Consider the following 16,260-nt stretch of genomic DNA (forward strand, 5'->3'; position numbering starts at 1 on the left):
TGGCCGAGTGCGGAGTCAGGCTAGGCGCCCCCGCCCTATGCTGGCCACAAGGTCGCGCGCTCACCTCCCGTACTATACTTACTTGAAAGCTTACATATCACACACGGTATTGATATGTCATGTTCAACATTTTTGCCACTTGAAATACTTAAGTCCAATGGTAGGTGTCAATTTGGCATTTTCTTGCAGATAGTGTCTGCTCCAGATACAGTTTTGAATTTTGTTGCATCATTATGCATATTTAATGACTTGTACAATTGTGCAGTTAACTACATGCCAAACTTGGGTAGGTTACTTTCGATTTGTTTTTTGTATATTGTAAAACTAGATTAATCAATATGGCAACACTAGAGCAAGTCAGTATAAGCATATGTACGAAGTAACAAGCCCTACTTCAAACAAACAAAACAACATTCGCTAATGTCATTTGTTTGAAGTAGGACTTATTATTTCGTACATATGCTTATCGTTCATAATTAGGCAAACTGACAAAATTTTATTAAAACAATGGCTGAAACACCACTTGTAATGATTGTTTATGAGCTGTCAAAGCTTTGTGTCCCTTCGTACGACGGGACATGGGACGGATACGGACAGGAGCGGGAGGTAAAGTGGACCTATTCTACGGCGAGCGTCTTGGCATTGTGAGATTACCACTGAACATGCGAGAGAGATAATAGGTACCGTTGCTTCTGTTTTTTTACAACCTTTTATTTAATTACGCCAGTCCCGACGTTTGTCTGTTTGTAATCAAATCTTGCAAGTTTCAGATTTGAATTTACCAAGTCGCCTCAGTTTCTATGACAATATAATATTATGATAAGCATAATGAATATAAAAGCTTGTGACAAAAATGACATTATTGTAAAAATTTGTTTAATGTTGGTCCACCTTCGGCAAACGACAGACTCTTCTAGAATTCCGACCCATAGTGGTCAAAGCACAAGAACGCGTCATTCCAAGTAAAAACTGTTTTCCTTACAAAGCAGGTAATCGCATAACGAAATGATAATAGAGCCATACAAGTGTTGCCTCTGACATTACTCGCTAAAGAGATAAACGTGTTATTACCGTATTGTATAAAATGATCGAAACACAGGAATAATGTAATGACAGGCGTTGTTAATTTCGTTTTTATAGGTATCAAAATCTATTCGTTCCAATTTTTTTGTGATTGTCGCTTTTGTCGCTCTTGCTACTTGCTACGACACAACATACCTATTCTCTTTTATTTCATCTGTGATCTACTTATCTCCCTATATCCCTATATACTATTTATCTCCCTATATACATATCTATAGATATAGGGTGATAAAATCTATGGCAGTGTACAGAGTAGAATTAAATTAAAATTCAAATCATTTATTCAGAAATTAGACCTTCACAGGCACTTTTTCTCGTCAATATTTATAGTTATTTCTCACAAGCTACAAACTACTGGCATTTCGGAACGACCATGGAAAATAATCCATGAATAATAACGTCGTTCTTATATTTATTGATGACTAGAGGTCTAAAGCCATAATAAAAAAGTTGCCTATGTCACTCCAGAAGGTTTCGTCTATCTCTGTGCCAAATTTCATCAAAACCGGCTTAATAGTTTTTAGGCTTATCCATTACAAACAAAAATACAAATCTTTTCTCTTTATAATATTAGTATTGATAATTAATATTACTGTTTATAAACTTTACAATTTTGAATACTGAACCTGCTTCACGTCAACACTATTTAGGTAGTTGGGAATTCTATTGTTATGCCTACCAGCTGCCAGGTCTATGTGTCCCTTAGTCGCCTCGTACTATATCCACGGCATATAGTGTGGTCCTGTTCTAAGATAGAACGACACGTGTTCGTGACATGACAGTGAATAAATAAATACATTTAGAGTGGTTCGCACCGTTAAATTAGACGTTTACTTTAACGTGTACAGAAAAACGCAAAGTACCACCACTTTTCCAAACGTCAGCAGCGCCCCGGTTAAAATCAACGTCAAATTTGACGGTGCAACTGACACTAACTCGACTTTGCTTCTGACACATAAAATTAAACTACATAAGATTGATAAGAACGTTGTTTATTCTGTGACATAAGCATGACTATACCGCTAGATAACTCTAGCTCCTTGATTGACCATGATACATACAGATAAATATTATAACATTTCTATTTTTTTAATATAAAAACTCTTGCCCAAACCGAGCGTCACTGGGCAATTAAAATTCGAAATTCAAAGAGTTTACTCAAAATCACATAAGAAAACGGCCAAGTTCAATGAAGGTTTCCGTATTGCGATTTACGATTTATGAGTTATAAAAAAACAACTTTCTTAGATCTCGTTCAAACCAATTTTCAATGGAAGTTCACATAGTAAAAAATAAGAGTGATAAAACTCAAAAAAATATATGATGCACATATACATATATTTTTTTTTAGTTTTATCATTCTTATTTTAGAAGTTACAGGAGGGTTACACAGGGGTTACATATTTTACCACTTTGGAAGTGTCTCTCTCGCAAACTATTCAGTTTAGAAAAAATATATATTAGAAACCTTAATAACATTTTTGAAGACCTATCCATACGTACCTCACATATTATGGGTTTAATAAAAAAAAAATTTTAGCTTCAGTTCTAAGTATGGGTGACTCCCTAAATTTATTGTATTTTTTTAGGGTAACAAAATTCGCTAGTAACTGAAATTCGACAACCTGAAAGGTAGAACGATTTGACAAAAAAATTCAATACGCTGTCTCATCGTATTGATAACTCATGCATTTTCGCACCAAATCTTATCATCGTGACGACTAAATACATGAAAGATGATAACGTTGCAAAATATTATTAGTCCGCGAGGGATATTGGAGCAGAAAATGTCATTCTCTGGAAAGAAGTTTAGGAGAGTACGGTGCGAAAATGTTGAGGAGTTGGTTAAGGCTGCCAGTGAGTGATTCTTTATGGTGCTATAATAATGTTATGGTAAAAAGTAAAGTATAGTGAACCTTGGGCTCTATGGCTCTGGAAGCAACCAGGAAAAACGCCATAAGAGAAGAATGTTGTTGTGTTCAAAAGTTGTCGAAACAATGGTAAAAGTGATTAGTTTCGGTGTGTTTTTTTTTTCAATAGATGCATTTGTCAAACAGTATCCTATACTTAATATTAATATATATAATATTAGGTTTATTATATAATATTATAATAAACCTAAAGGCTTACCAATCGTAGATATAATTATTGCAAATAGAAAAACAAAGAAAATTGTAGTAAGCGATTGTTGCCTAGCAACCGATTCAAAGACATTCATATTCGTTGTTGACAACCTCAGCCTTCATAATGTGCGAATTACTAGTTACTCCGTACAGTAGCTACTAATTCCATGGGTATATGATGAAGCCAAAGGTTGTCAACAACGTCTATCTCATAGTATGTATATCACAAAATCGCTTTTTGAATCTGCTTGTTTAAAGCGCACGGGGCCCTTCTAAATCTATGTTTTTTTTACATACTTATGCCTCACAATCGGCAACAATGTAGACATGTATGATTGTGATGGGAAAATATACTGCTTTCTTATACCAAAATTGTAGGGCTATCATGAAATTTTACAAGCATCCTGTCCATAAATAGCGGCGTTTTGGGGCTTCGTTACTGTGGAAAATTCAGGAGAAAATGTGCTAGTCGAGGTTATAACATACCCAATTCGGAAACCCTATCATCAAACATCGGAATCAGTTCAGTAGATTTTGCGTGATTGAGTAACAATAACAAACATAGGTACTTTCAAATTTATTATATTAGTAGGAATTATCAGTCACCATTTGTATATGCACAAGTTTCCTAAAAATATAAAAATATTCATTTATTCGCTCCTCAACATTCCAGACATCAACGAACACATATCAAGGATCCTCCAGTGCAGTGCCCCGACCTTCTGCTTCACGAAGCTGGATGACGAGACCTTCCAGTTCACCCTCCAAACTGAGGAAATACAGTACACCAAGAACTTCAGACTTGGTGAGGAACTCGAGATGGAGAGGCGAGATGGATGTAAGGTAAAAGAGCATCACTTGATAACCGGTTTAATTTGAAAATCTGCCAATAAAAATAATAAAAAGTAATAAAATAATCAAATAATTGTGTTAACACAAGCAATTTTTTATAATTTTTTTTTTTTTTAATAAAAAGTTGCTTTTCATCTTCTAGAAAAAACTGATGATTTCCAAACGGGTGAAAGCACATTTGCCAAACATAGCTAAAAACGCTTTCCAAATAAAAATAAAAAAGTTGGCTACTACGAGGCAACGGACATATAATATTCCTTATATTAATATAATTTTCCTTCTGAAAAACTTCATAGACTCGAGCCGAAGAAGAAAATTTTCCCTATAAATGTTGTCTTGCCTTTTAGTTCATATTTGTGTGGAAATATATAATTACATATATGGAATCTGATACATGCCTTACATATCTAAAGTAATCTATAAGTACCTATATAAGTACCAAATTCCATAAAGTATAATTATACTTATATGAAAAAAAGTTTTCGAGAAATGTTTAGTTTTGTAAAGTTATTTCTCAATTTTAAAAACCTCAAGACTTGCATATTTACTTGCAAAATATGTAAGATATTATACGTGTATCCACCCTTTGTGATGCCCTTGTAATGTGGTGTCTGGTATGTACATAAATGTTGAATTAATTTGATTCGGTCCAGTACATTTTGCATGAATGAAAAACGGACACAAACACTTTCACATATGTAATATTAATAGGTGTGTTACGGTGTCTTATACAAATGAAATTGTACTATTTCAGGTAAAAATCACATACACAATGGAGGGAGACAATGTACTGAAACAGATGATCAAGCAGCCAGATGGAAAAGTGGCTTATTTTAGGCGCGAATTCGGAGACACGGAAACCAAAATGGTATGAATTTTATGAGGTATTCCGTTCAGAGAATGAATTCGAATGGCACTAATTCATTTAGAGCACCAGTCAAAATTTTCTCGAGGTGCTTTAGAATAATCCTGATGTTCTATTCTAAACGAAACCGGTGCGTTCGGACTCTGTACCATGCGAATTGTTGCCCTCAATGAAGCCTCAATATGATTCCTCGCTAAACATCACTAATAAAATGCCATATTTTCCAATTTATTCTATCATCACATTAGATATAGGCCTTTAAATATTAATTAATGCCATAATTACCTTTGTTTTTTTAATGGGTTTTCCCGAAAAAGTACACTAACAAGGTTACAGATTGACTAACGGATGCACAATTAAGATCGCCGTAAACTCAGTGGGTGGGAGCAAATGTGTCCGAGGGTCACTGCCTTTGTTTCGCCTACGATAATTACTAACACTAGGTACTTATAAATCTTATAGTGCCTATACCTTAGAATTGACAATTTTTTTCTGTGTTCTGAAATCTATTCCATTGTCAGAAGCAGCAAAAGAACCACATTGGGTTAACATCTTTTTGACTTACTTAATTATTTTTTTAATACTCTTACGTTTACCATTGAAATATAAAGTATATAAATAACGTACCTATTTGGATTTATTACACAAATTAGTCATACTAACAAAAAATAGATAAAGATGTATTTTTGAAAAAATAATGTTACGAATAAACTCGAAAACTACCAGACGGATTTTAATACGGTTTACGATTATAATTTGTTATGGTTTAACCAGAGATTTTTAAAATGTAATCACAATTTCTGATGTTTATCAGCTATAGGTAATATTGCGAGATAAATTATAAAAATAAAAGAAGTATAAATTTACATTTCGTTGTTTTTTTTTTCAGATAATCACAACGGAAGGTACAAACATACAAGCATTTATATACTATGAAGTAGTGGAATGATATTTAGGCAAGAACATGAAGAAAATATCGATCATATATGACTTCAGGAAACCGCTTATATATAATATAAAACAAGGTTACCTATTCATTAGTAAGTAATTAAGAATATATTAATCAAATAAATGTTAATATAAAAAAATACGTTACTGCAAACTGCGATCTGATCGGTATAATGAAATGTATTTAAAGCTAATTTAAATAGCGTTTCGTCGCAATTTTTTATTCATCTCAAAACCGCATGATATGCTTGAAAAATAAACCTTACATATTTTGAAAAATCGGCTGTTGTTTTACCTGCCAAGAATACTATTGTAGCTTCTTACAGCTGAGATGGGATGAAAGAAAATGATTACAATGCTGTGAATGTATTTATTTATTTATTGTAAGTACAGTCGGAGGCAGACAGACGTAACACCATAGGGAGCCATGCTTATTTGCAACCGATTGTACATTTAAAGATAGTACTTAATAAAGACAATCGCATTTACGTGCATTATTTATTTCTAAAAATAGTTCCGCCATGCGTGGCATTTAAACTTTTTTTATAGCATTTTAAAGTGATTGTAGTATGGACAGGAAGAATTTTTATTTATGTTACACTTGAACAAGAAATAAACTGCATTCAAATTGTAAAGTGTAAAGTCAGTGACGAACAATCCAAACTAGTATCCTTACATATTAAAAAAAAGTCCCTCTGTCGCATCTGTCTGCATGAACGCGAAAAACTTAAAAACTATCAGACAGATTTTTATACGGTTTTCACTAGTAGATAGTGTGATTCCTGAGGAAGGTTTAGGTGTATAATTTATTTTATGTTTTACCCGAGCAAAGCCAAGATGGGCCGCTGGTTACTTATAAATGCGAAAATCTGTTCCAAACAAACCTATTGTGATGAAATTTGGTATGGATATTTAAAGACCTATGGTTAACATAGGCTATATTTATTTTGTATCAACATTTGGGAGTAAACGTACTTTTTGCCGAAAACAGTGTCGTTAATAGGAAATCAAACTAATATTATATTAATACCAAAATTGATGATTTCGATGAAATTTGGAGCACGGGTATATTCAATTCAATATAGGAATATAATCAAGAAAAGCACATTGGGAATTATCCCCAAATTTATGCATCTAGCAAATAATAATTAAGCTTAACTGTATTTATTTATTTTTGTTAAATCTCTGTAGTCTTCCAGTCCTCAAATGAAGTGGGATAGGTGTACGAAGAAGAAGAAGGTTCAATCTCTGGGAAAATTAGAGGAATTTACAGGTTTCCGTTACTCATGAGGTATTTCAGAAATTCCCAACAGATTGACTGACCATAAGCATACAATAAGTAGAACAGTTACAGCCGCACCATACATATTAACATAATTACTTAACTACGTATAACTTAGAAGCAACTTTACATACGGCCCTCCCTCCATTGTTTTCGTTTGGTCAATATCACTATTGAACATATTATTGTTGTTCTATATATTACTAGTTGCGCCCCGGGGCTTCGATCCCGTGGGATTTTCGGGATAAAAGTACCCTATGTGTTATTCCTGGATATAATCTATCCGCGTACCAAATACAATCCGTTCAGTTGATTATGCGTGAAAGAGTAACAAACATTCACACAACTTTCGCATTTATAATATTAGTAGAATAGTATACTAGCAGCCTGTCCCGGTTTCGATAAAACCGTAATCTCAACTAATATTATAAATGCGAAAGTAAGTTTGTTTGTGACCTCTTCACGCTTTATCTCCTCTATTTAAAAATGTAGCTGTTTTTCTGCAAGGCCCAGAATATAGTCTTGTGTAAATGTTGTAGTAACTTCAACATAAACCCGATAATTTGGTCTTTGACCTTAACAAACTATCCTTCTACCTTAATATACTTATTGGTACTATATTGTGGTAATAATAGTTCCTTAATTTACCAAAATAGCTTATTGGATTTTGATGAAATTGGCACTGTACATGACTCAGTAAAGACATCCTGGGGTAATCCTTACCAAAATCCCAAATTAAAACATAATTATCTTCTTTGAATCGTTACCTGGTAATGACCCGGTAATACCCGTGAAAATTAAATAATACTTATTATATTGATAATGAAATATGTCGTGGTCAGACAAATTAAGCGTTCATTTTATCTTAAAACCGGTGTGTTACACAAGTGGGTTTTTGTCATTAATTAGTGCGTTATCTGTCTGTATTTAGTGTCTGCACTTGGCAATGGATACCCGTTTACGATCAATGTTACGTTTAATAGTTCAAGGGCTGAAATTATATGGAAATCTTTTTGAGAATACTGGTAGAATTGCAGGTTTTAACAACTTCTTTGAGAGTCGATGCGGCAGACCGAAGTAATCAGATTTTAGCGGATAATGCCATAAACAGGACGGCCGCCGAAGACGCATCGTCAGATGCGGCTCCACGGCTAGATCGAACAAAGAAAAAGTATTTATTCAGAATTTAGACCTTCACAAGCACTTTTTTACCTTAATAGAAACGCATGATCGTTAGATATTGATAATATCATTTACCTATATCTTTATTTATTACTAGCGGCCAGTAAACAAGACCTACATATTACACATACTTGTCAATTTAAAGTCTTTGGAGAAAAGGCCACGGTGAAGTTTGTTGCGCCGCTTCTTCTCCACCTGCATTTTGGAAGTCAGCAGATTTTTGACTTCAATAACTGATGTATATAATCCTAAGTTAAATAAAGAATTTAGAATTTTTACGAATTTTGACCCGGCTTCGCTCTGGTAAAAACATAAATCATACACTAAAGCTTCCTTAAGAATCAAACTATCTATTGAAAACCTTATCAAAATCCGTGCAGTGGTTTTTGAATTTATCGCGACAGGCAGACACTACAGAGAACTTTTACAATAAGTATAAGAATACTTACCTTATTACTTTCAACTTTTGCAAACTTCTGATGGATTGCGCGTCTTTTGTTTAGTAACAATATGACGTTTGCCGTCCGAGACGCAATCTGTCATGAAAAGAGCATGCAATATGCTCGTGTCAGATGTCAAATCTGCTGAAGTCTACATGTCAATCATAATGACTTGTAGTTTCAAACTGGATGATAAAATACCGAATCAAATTGCAACCTAAATTGAGATTGTGATTATATATAATTAAATAAATCATTAACTAATTAATCATTAACTAATTAATCAATAACTAAAAATAATTAGCTATTAAAAAAATTAACAAATTTCAAAATAAGAGCCATTTTAGCTATGAATTTGGATATGAATTTTTCGGGACGAGACGCCAGTTGATTATGATTATAAAACCACCAGAAAGAAAGGAATGTGGTGCAGTGGAATAACTTGTTTATTTTGTAAATTCATAAAAAAGTCCAACTTACGTAAGTTTCGTATTGAGATATAAAGCACATCATCACAAGCTGACACAGATTACGAAAGAACTACTTACCTTAAGGGTTAATATTAATAATCACGATTGTTTAAAGAAAGATTTATTGATATACCTAATTAAAGATATTATTCATTATTGGATATACCAAGAATTATCTCGTAAGTATCCAACCAACGGCATAGATTTATTTTCTTAAATGCTAATAATTATATTTGGTTTTAAAACATCATCAAAAACTTTATTCAATTATGTAACTGGCATAAAAAAATAAAAGACTTAACGCAAATGAATTCTAATCAAAAGTATTTTGTGTTGAAAAAAAGTATTCAAATGTATTAAAAATAAATAAACCTCTAACCAGCCAGCACGAGTCTGTCAGACAACCCTCAATCGAGTTACGTTGTCGTCGCCGACCTTAATTTTTTTTCTCAGAAGTCTGGACTGGGTGGACTACTTTCAAAACACGCTTTGATCCAAATTATAAGTTAACATAAATCAAAGGTTAAAACTTCCCTAGTTATTTTTATCGGACAGTGTTTAATTTTTTATTTTGTCACATGACCTTTATTATTGGAGGTTATATAAGTGTCAGTCGAGTAAATTAAATACTAACTTGAACCAATTTTATAAAACCTGAACTCAAAATGACACACGCTTTTACAAAACAAGATAATAGGCCCAAATGGTTTTGGCTAGTGCAAAGACAAAACGTTATTATCTAATCACAATACTCATGCCCGGGAAGTGAACCAAATATACATACTTATAAGCTTTTGCTCGTAGCTTTACCCGCATTCAGTAGCGGATGTCTCTCTCAATCTACTTTCCTGCCATTTCCTCATCTAAATTGGTCTGGCAGTTTACGAAATTTCATGTGAATGTTTTTCGCTTTTATTGTATTTTAAGTGCGCCCCGGGGCTTCGCTCCCGTGAAAATTTCGGGATAAAAGTATTCTATGTGCTATTACAAGATATATTCTACCCGTATACCAAATTTCATAACAATCCGTCCAGATATCGCATGAAAGAATAACAAAACATACATTCTCACAAACTTTCGCATTTATAGTATTAGTAGTATAATTTGTTATATAAATGTATGTAAAAGTATATACTTATAAATTAAATATAATACACATTATATAAGTACTTTTATAAGTACATAATATTTTATCCAACCTGTGATTTTTTTCGCTTTCCGCCTGTATGTACATTACCTATTTCATACCGAAGTACTAACCAAGATACAACAACGAAACAATTAGCTTTAGAATTTTAGCTCCAAATAATGACTTACACCAGCAATGCAAAGATTTGATTGTATAACTAACTCTTTGCATTACTGGATTTTGATAATATTTAGTAAGTAGCTATATAATTTACGTCTCATAGGCCGAATTCTCGGTTAGGTAATCCCAATAGTAGCTGCAATGTATCGAATATCTTAAGTGCTTAGTACTACTAACTATTAAATAAGATCTGCATTAATTTAGGCGAATAACCCTCCAAACCGGATGGCGGTGCACCTGTCGCTTGCGTCACTACCCCACTTGTGGACTATCAGATGTATGTCTGTCTGTATGTTGCACAATGTTGCGATATCGTCTGGACAGGAATGGTTTCTGTCATGCACGAGACGCACCCTTTCTACTAACTTTGTAAATTACAATTGGTTACTTTCCAACTAATCGAATCTGATACTTTTATTCTAATGTCAAATATAAAAAATATATGTATATTGTAGGACAGTGATGTCATAACGTCACGATTTTTTGACTCAAAATTCATTCCCAATATCATTCAATAGAATAAAAAAGAGTAAATTGCGTAATTAATAAAACTGATTAATTAAAGTTACGTTAAATTATTGTGTTTGGTTATTTAAATAACTTTACGTACCTTTTTATTTTTTTACACAGTCAAGTACAGTTACGTTAAACTTTATTAATTGGACAGTAAAAAGCAAATAGTATTAAAATATATAAAGAAGCAAAAATACTAATTTGAATAATCGTATAGTCGGATAAATGGCGCGTTTAAGACTTTAACTTTGAGAGACATTTAATAAAACAGGCAACACTTTTAAAACATTAAAAAAATGTAAACCATTTTAAGTGAAAATGATCCTTATAAAATACACTTTTGGTATATCAGTGAACTTATATACTTAGCTAGATTTGAAAGAAAGAAAAAGCTATATTCGGTATTATATTAAGTTATAAAATCATTACAATTTATAGGTAACAAAAATTTTATCATTGCCGAAAGGGACGCCAGCTAAGTTTGTTTTTGATATACAATATAATATATGCAGGTGAAATATGCCAATGTATGAAAATATGCCAATCTTAACAATCAGCAGGCCTACCATCAACTTTTACAGAACGATTCCAATGCAACTCAGTTCAATTTAGACACCTAAAATGAATCGCATTCATACTAAAAATTAAGTCGATGGTACGAATTTGCGATGCAGTTCAGTTTAGGTCGTAAAGTGGATCGCGTTAAGAGATGATGGTAAGCCCCCTGTTGGTCATAACAGCACATACACAGCTACAATGTTACATGGGCATTAAGATTAGGTATAAGATGTCACTTATATCATCAATACTAGTCAGAGATCAGTATTTCACAACGGTATCATGTTTCGGACGATATTCGATCATCGTGGTACATTAATGATCTAACTTTAACTTTGTTTATTTCCGATTCCGATATTGCTCAACCGATTTACCGATTACAAATAAATTTCTTCATTGGTGTTGTCAAAAAATAATAAATATACTTGACGACCTCGGTGGCGCAGTGGTAAAGTTCTAGCCACTGAACCGAGAGGTCCTGGGTTCGATCCCCGGTCGGGTCATGATGGAAAATGATCTTTTTCTGATTGATCCGGGTCTTGGATGTTTATCTATATATGTATTTGTTATAAAATATAGTATCGTTGAGTTGGTATCCCATAACACAAGTCTCGAACTTACTTTGGGGGTCTCGAACTTATTATATATATATATATATATATATATATATATATATATATATATATATATATACAATATATGTCGATAAATTTTGTCAGAAATTGAATCGGTAAACTATATCATGCCTAATGAATTATATAAAAACATATACAAAAATAAACGGTTAGGTACCTATTTATTTTTGTTTAATTATCAAGCCAGCTTCTTATCTTATGGGTTTTTTGTTAATTAAGTATTTCAGCAATTTGAAAACGACACCTTAATCCATTGCCTAATAAAATGATTTAGAGTATCAATAATCATTAACATTGTTGACCAGGCAAAGTGAACCGTCCCAATTTCGGTCTTGTGACGCCATAAAAGTTATAATCAAAACTATAATAAGTACGGATTACTTATTATAACTTAGCCCAGCACTTTGAGCGTGAAGGAGTAACAAATATACTCACAAACTAAAATATATAAATCGCCATACATAGTACCAACTCTTGATTTATGTAATTGGTACATTATTCAAATTTATAGAGCATTATTTCACCATAATGACTCAGTTGATGACTGCATAACGGCAATAGTCTTACGGGTGTGACATAGCTATATTTAGTGTGTAATTTATAATGAGTAGTTAGATCGATATTACCTATTAGTAGGTACATATATACCTATGATTGCCACTGATTACCACTCTACAGCTAACAACAAATAAGATAATCATTTCCATTATAACTACTCCACTTACAGGCCAAAAGTTTCACAATGTTTTTTCTTGTAGTGCATTAAACATAAGAAATAATGAACAGAAAACAAAATCAATTCAAATCTAGAATCTTCCAACCACTACTATCACAGACTAAACCACAACAGGTGAGTGATGTTAAGACTCAGCCACTCTTTATTCTCTTCTTTATAGTCGTGTTTCCTTATGGCTGAAGGTTGTGGTCATTACTTGGAATGAAACACATACAACAACTTTCTTGGCACTATTAATGGAGTGGTTTGCCATTGCCTTCACCATTTCACACACAAGTTAATAATCAACCAGTGTGCAGGTATCCTCACAATGTTTTCCTTCACCGAAATTAGGTGGTGGTCTACGAAAATTAATATACCTACATGAGTCAGATCGGTGTACAAACTCATGTGGCACGAGTAGGATTTGAACCTGGGAACTTTTGATCCAAAGGCATGCGTCTAAACCATTACACCACCACCGCTTCAACTCTTTATTAGGAACTAAGATATATTACTCGCTTACACTATAACCAACAAAGGCAACGATTTTTATTCGATATGACGCATGTTACATTTTGTGCTAAGGTTGCATTTGTTGATGTGAAGGTAAACCGAAATCCGGTTCATAGAATGGAAATGCAATTCTGTCGTGGGCTTTATTTATAGCAATTGCACAAAGGGTTGCAATTTTTATATAACTTTACAAGGACACGTGTAAACGAAAGTTACAGAGTTAAAATCTATAGCAATAACCGGATTCGATCCCCGGTTAGGTCTACGTGGAAAATGATCCACGTTGATCCAATTGACCAGATTGACCTGGGCTTTGGATGTTTATCTATATATGTATACATATGTTAATTGACGTCCTTGGAGAAAAGGCGGCGGTGAAGTTTGTTGCGCCGTTTCTTCTTCACCTGCGCTTTGGAAGCCGGCAGTAGACTTAGTTTAAGTAATTTTTTGACGTCAATAATTGAATAAAGAATTTTGAATTTGAATTCATAGTATCATTGAGTTAGCATCCAACACAAGTTTCGAACTTACTTTGAGGTTAACTCAATCAGTGTGATTTGTCCGTATATATTTACTTATATTTATAACGAGACAAAACAAAAAAACAAAATAGAACTCTCCTAAATAGAAAATCTATCCCACTAATATTATAAAGTTGATAGTTTGTTAGTGTACGTTTGTTACTTCTTCAGGCTCAAACAGCTGGGCAAATTTTTGTGAAATTCGATGTTGAGGTAGCTAATACTTCGTATTGTCAACCTTGTAAGGGGCTTTGTAAATTAGATGGCGCTACTATGCATAAAATGAAAAACGTATTTTTTTTTTAATAATTACGCGGGTAACATCGCTCGGTACAGCTAGTCTTATTATACAGCAGTAATGGAAACACATTTTTAATTTTTCCACTAGCTTAATAGTATTGATTTGTATAACAACGAACGATTATTTGATTGGTTGATAATATATTTCCATTTAAAGCGGACATGACATGAAAGAGAAGGACTCCCTGTACTGTTTATCTGTTCTCAAGCATAAATAAATAAGTACGGGGAAATTGAACTTTTGGATCTGCAATTCCATTACATCTACTGCAGAATAGTATCCTAGCGGACTCGTACATTTCGGTCCCATTGTGCACAATTTCACATTAAATCTTTGAAAAGTATGTAACTAATAAATTAGTTTTTGTAGTTAATGCATTTTTTAAAACTGCTAACATTATACTAATCAAATCGTATAAAATGATATTGTACCATTTTGTAATGATATGTACAATCCGCTAGTATCAAACTGGGTCCTTCCACATGTGCAATAACGCACTATAGTATTAATAAATTATATTTGGACTAGATGTTGCCCGGGGCTTCGCTCCCGTGGAAATTTTGAGATAAAATATAGCCTATCACAATCTTGGATAATATACCTTTCCAATGGTGAAATATTTTTTTAAATCGGTTCGGTAGTTTCGGAGATTACCCGTCTCAAATATACAAACAAACGTTTACCTCTTTATAATAATAGTATAGATATAAGTACACATCAATATCATAAATTGTAAATTATTTTAATGACATAATAAAACAAAGTGTTATTACAAAACATTATGTAAAACAACCTTTACAAATTATAGTGGAGGTACTAATTACCGATATTACTCACCAAAAAGTTGGTAACATTTCGATGAAAACTCAAGTGCAAAATGTGGAATGTTACTGTGTGAGTAATGTAACCTTAATTTATGGGGCACTTTCAAAATGTATCGAAAGCGACGTACATTTTTGCCACAAACAGCACATCAAGCAATGCAAATTCGCTGCTATTACAATGGTAATGGAACTCTATGGAATGCCATAGAGTTCTATGCATGCAGGGCTAAATGGTCTGTGATGTAGGGTAACTTGAGGTGCGATTGACTTTTGTACAGTTTCCCGTTGATATATTCGACATTCGTAGAGCGTCGAAGCTCGGTCCCAACGTCCAATATTTCTCCTACGCTTCACGTCTGCTTTTCTATTTTTTCTCCTCAACTTTATACGGTCTTCAATATCCTAGTTGTCAGACCATTGGCGTGGAACATCCTTGACTTCATAGCACTTCAAGTGTTTCGCGTGGTTTGTTCCTTCTGCTTTGTTGAGAAAGTATATTCTAACATATTTCCAAACTCCAAAAATAGTAACACATGTGAATAAATGCAAACTATAATACAGCGTATTCAATAACTACAATAAAAGGTCTTTCAAAATTAAATCTGCATAGAAATAACAGCCAAGAGTGAGTTGTCGACCTTACTCCTTTTGCGTGGGCTTTCTGTTTGTCCCGATACATTTTAGCTCTAATTTAACCTTCATGTTCTTTCAATTATTTGTAATTCATTGCACCGGTTCGCCTACGAGCAATTAAAATGGCCAACAGGCAGATTATAGGGATTTTAGTTTCAATGATGGTTACATAAGTAGCAAAATTGTAATGTTTATTAATTAAAATTTGGTACTTATTATTATTGTAATAAAGTAGCTTGGATTACATACCAATCTTGTGCAAATTACACAGCAGTTAGGTAGGTACTTCACAGAGAACCCGGAGTAGAGGCTTTAAAAATCAAAGTCTTTCACTGAAATAGTAAAATGTATCAATTTTTTTAAGAACTTCACATAAATTTAAACCCGTAGACTATGACTGGCACAATTTAAATTAGTATCTATTTTAAATCAAGCGGAACTAACGACGCAAATGTAACCACCTTTATCGCATCCTGCTCGGTCTGTGTTC

At 33.3% G+C, this 16,260-nt stretch overlaps 1 protein-coding gene across 1 annotated transcript; it reads left to right on the forward strand.

Annotated features, from left to right (window-relative positions):
• Window positions 1-2,795: 2,795 nt before the first annotated feature.
• Window positions 2,796-6,359, forward strand: LOC128673784 (fatty acid-binding protein-like). The gene is made up of 4 exons (XM_053751873.1): window positions 2,796-2,940; window positions 3,880-4,049; window positions 4,813-4,926; window positions 5,813-6,359. The coding sequence occupies exons 1-4, from the start codon at window positions 2,820-2,822 to the stop codon at window positions 5,870-5,872; spliced, it is 465 nt and encodes a 154-aa protein (XP_053607848.1). The 5' UTR covers window positions 2,796-2,819; the 3' UTR covers window positions 5,873-6,359.
• Window positions 6,360-16,260: the final 9,901 nt, after the last annotated feature.

The sequence above is a fragment of the Plodia interpunctella genome, chromosome 11 (assembly GCF_027563975.2).
Source record: "Plodia interpunctella isolate USDA-ARS_2022_Savannah chromosome 11, ilPloInte3.2, whole genome shotgun sequence".
NCBI lineage: Eukaryota > Metazoa > Arthropoda > Insecta > Lepidoptera > Pyralidae > Plodia > Plodia interpunctella.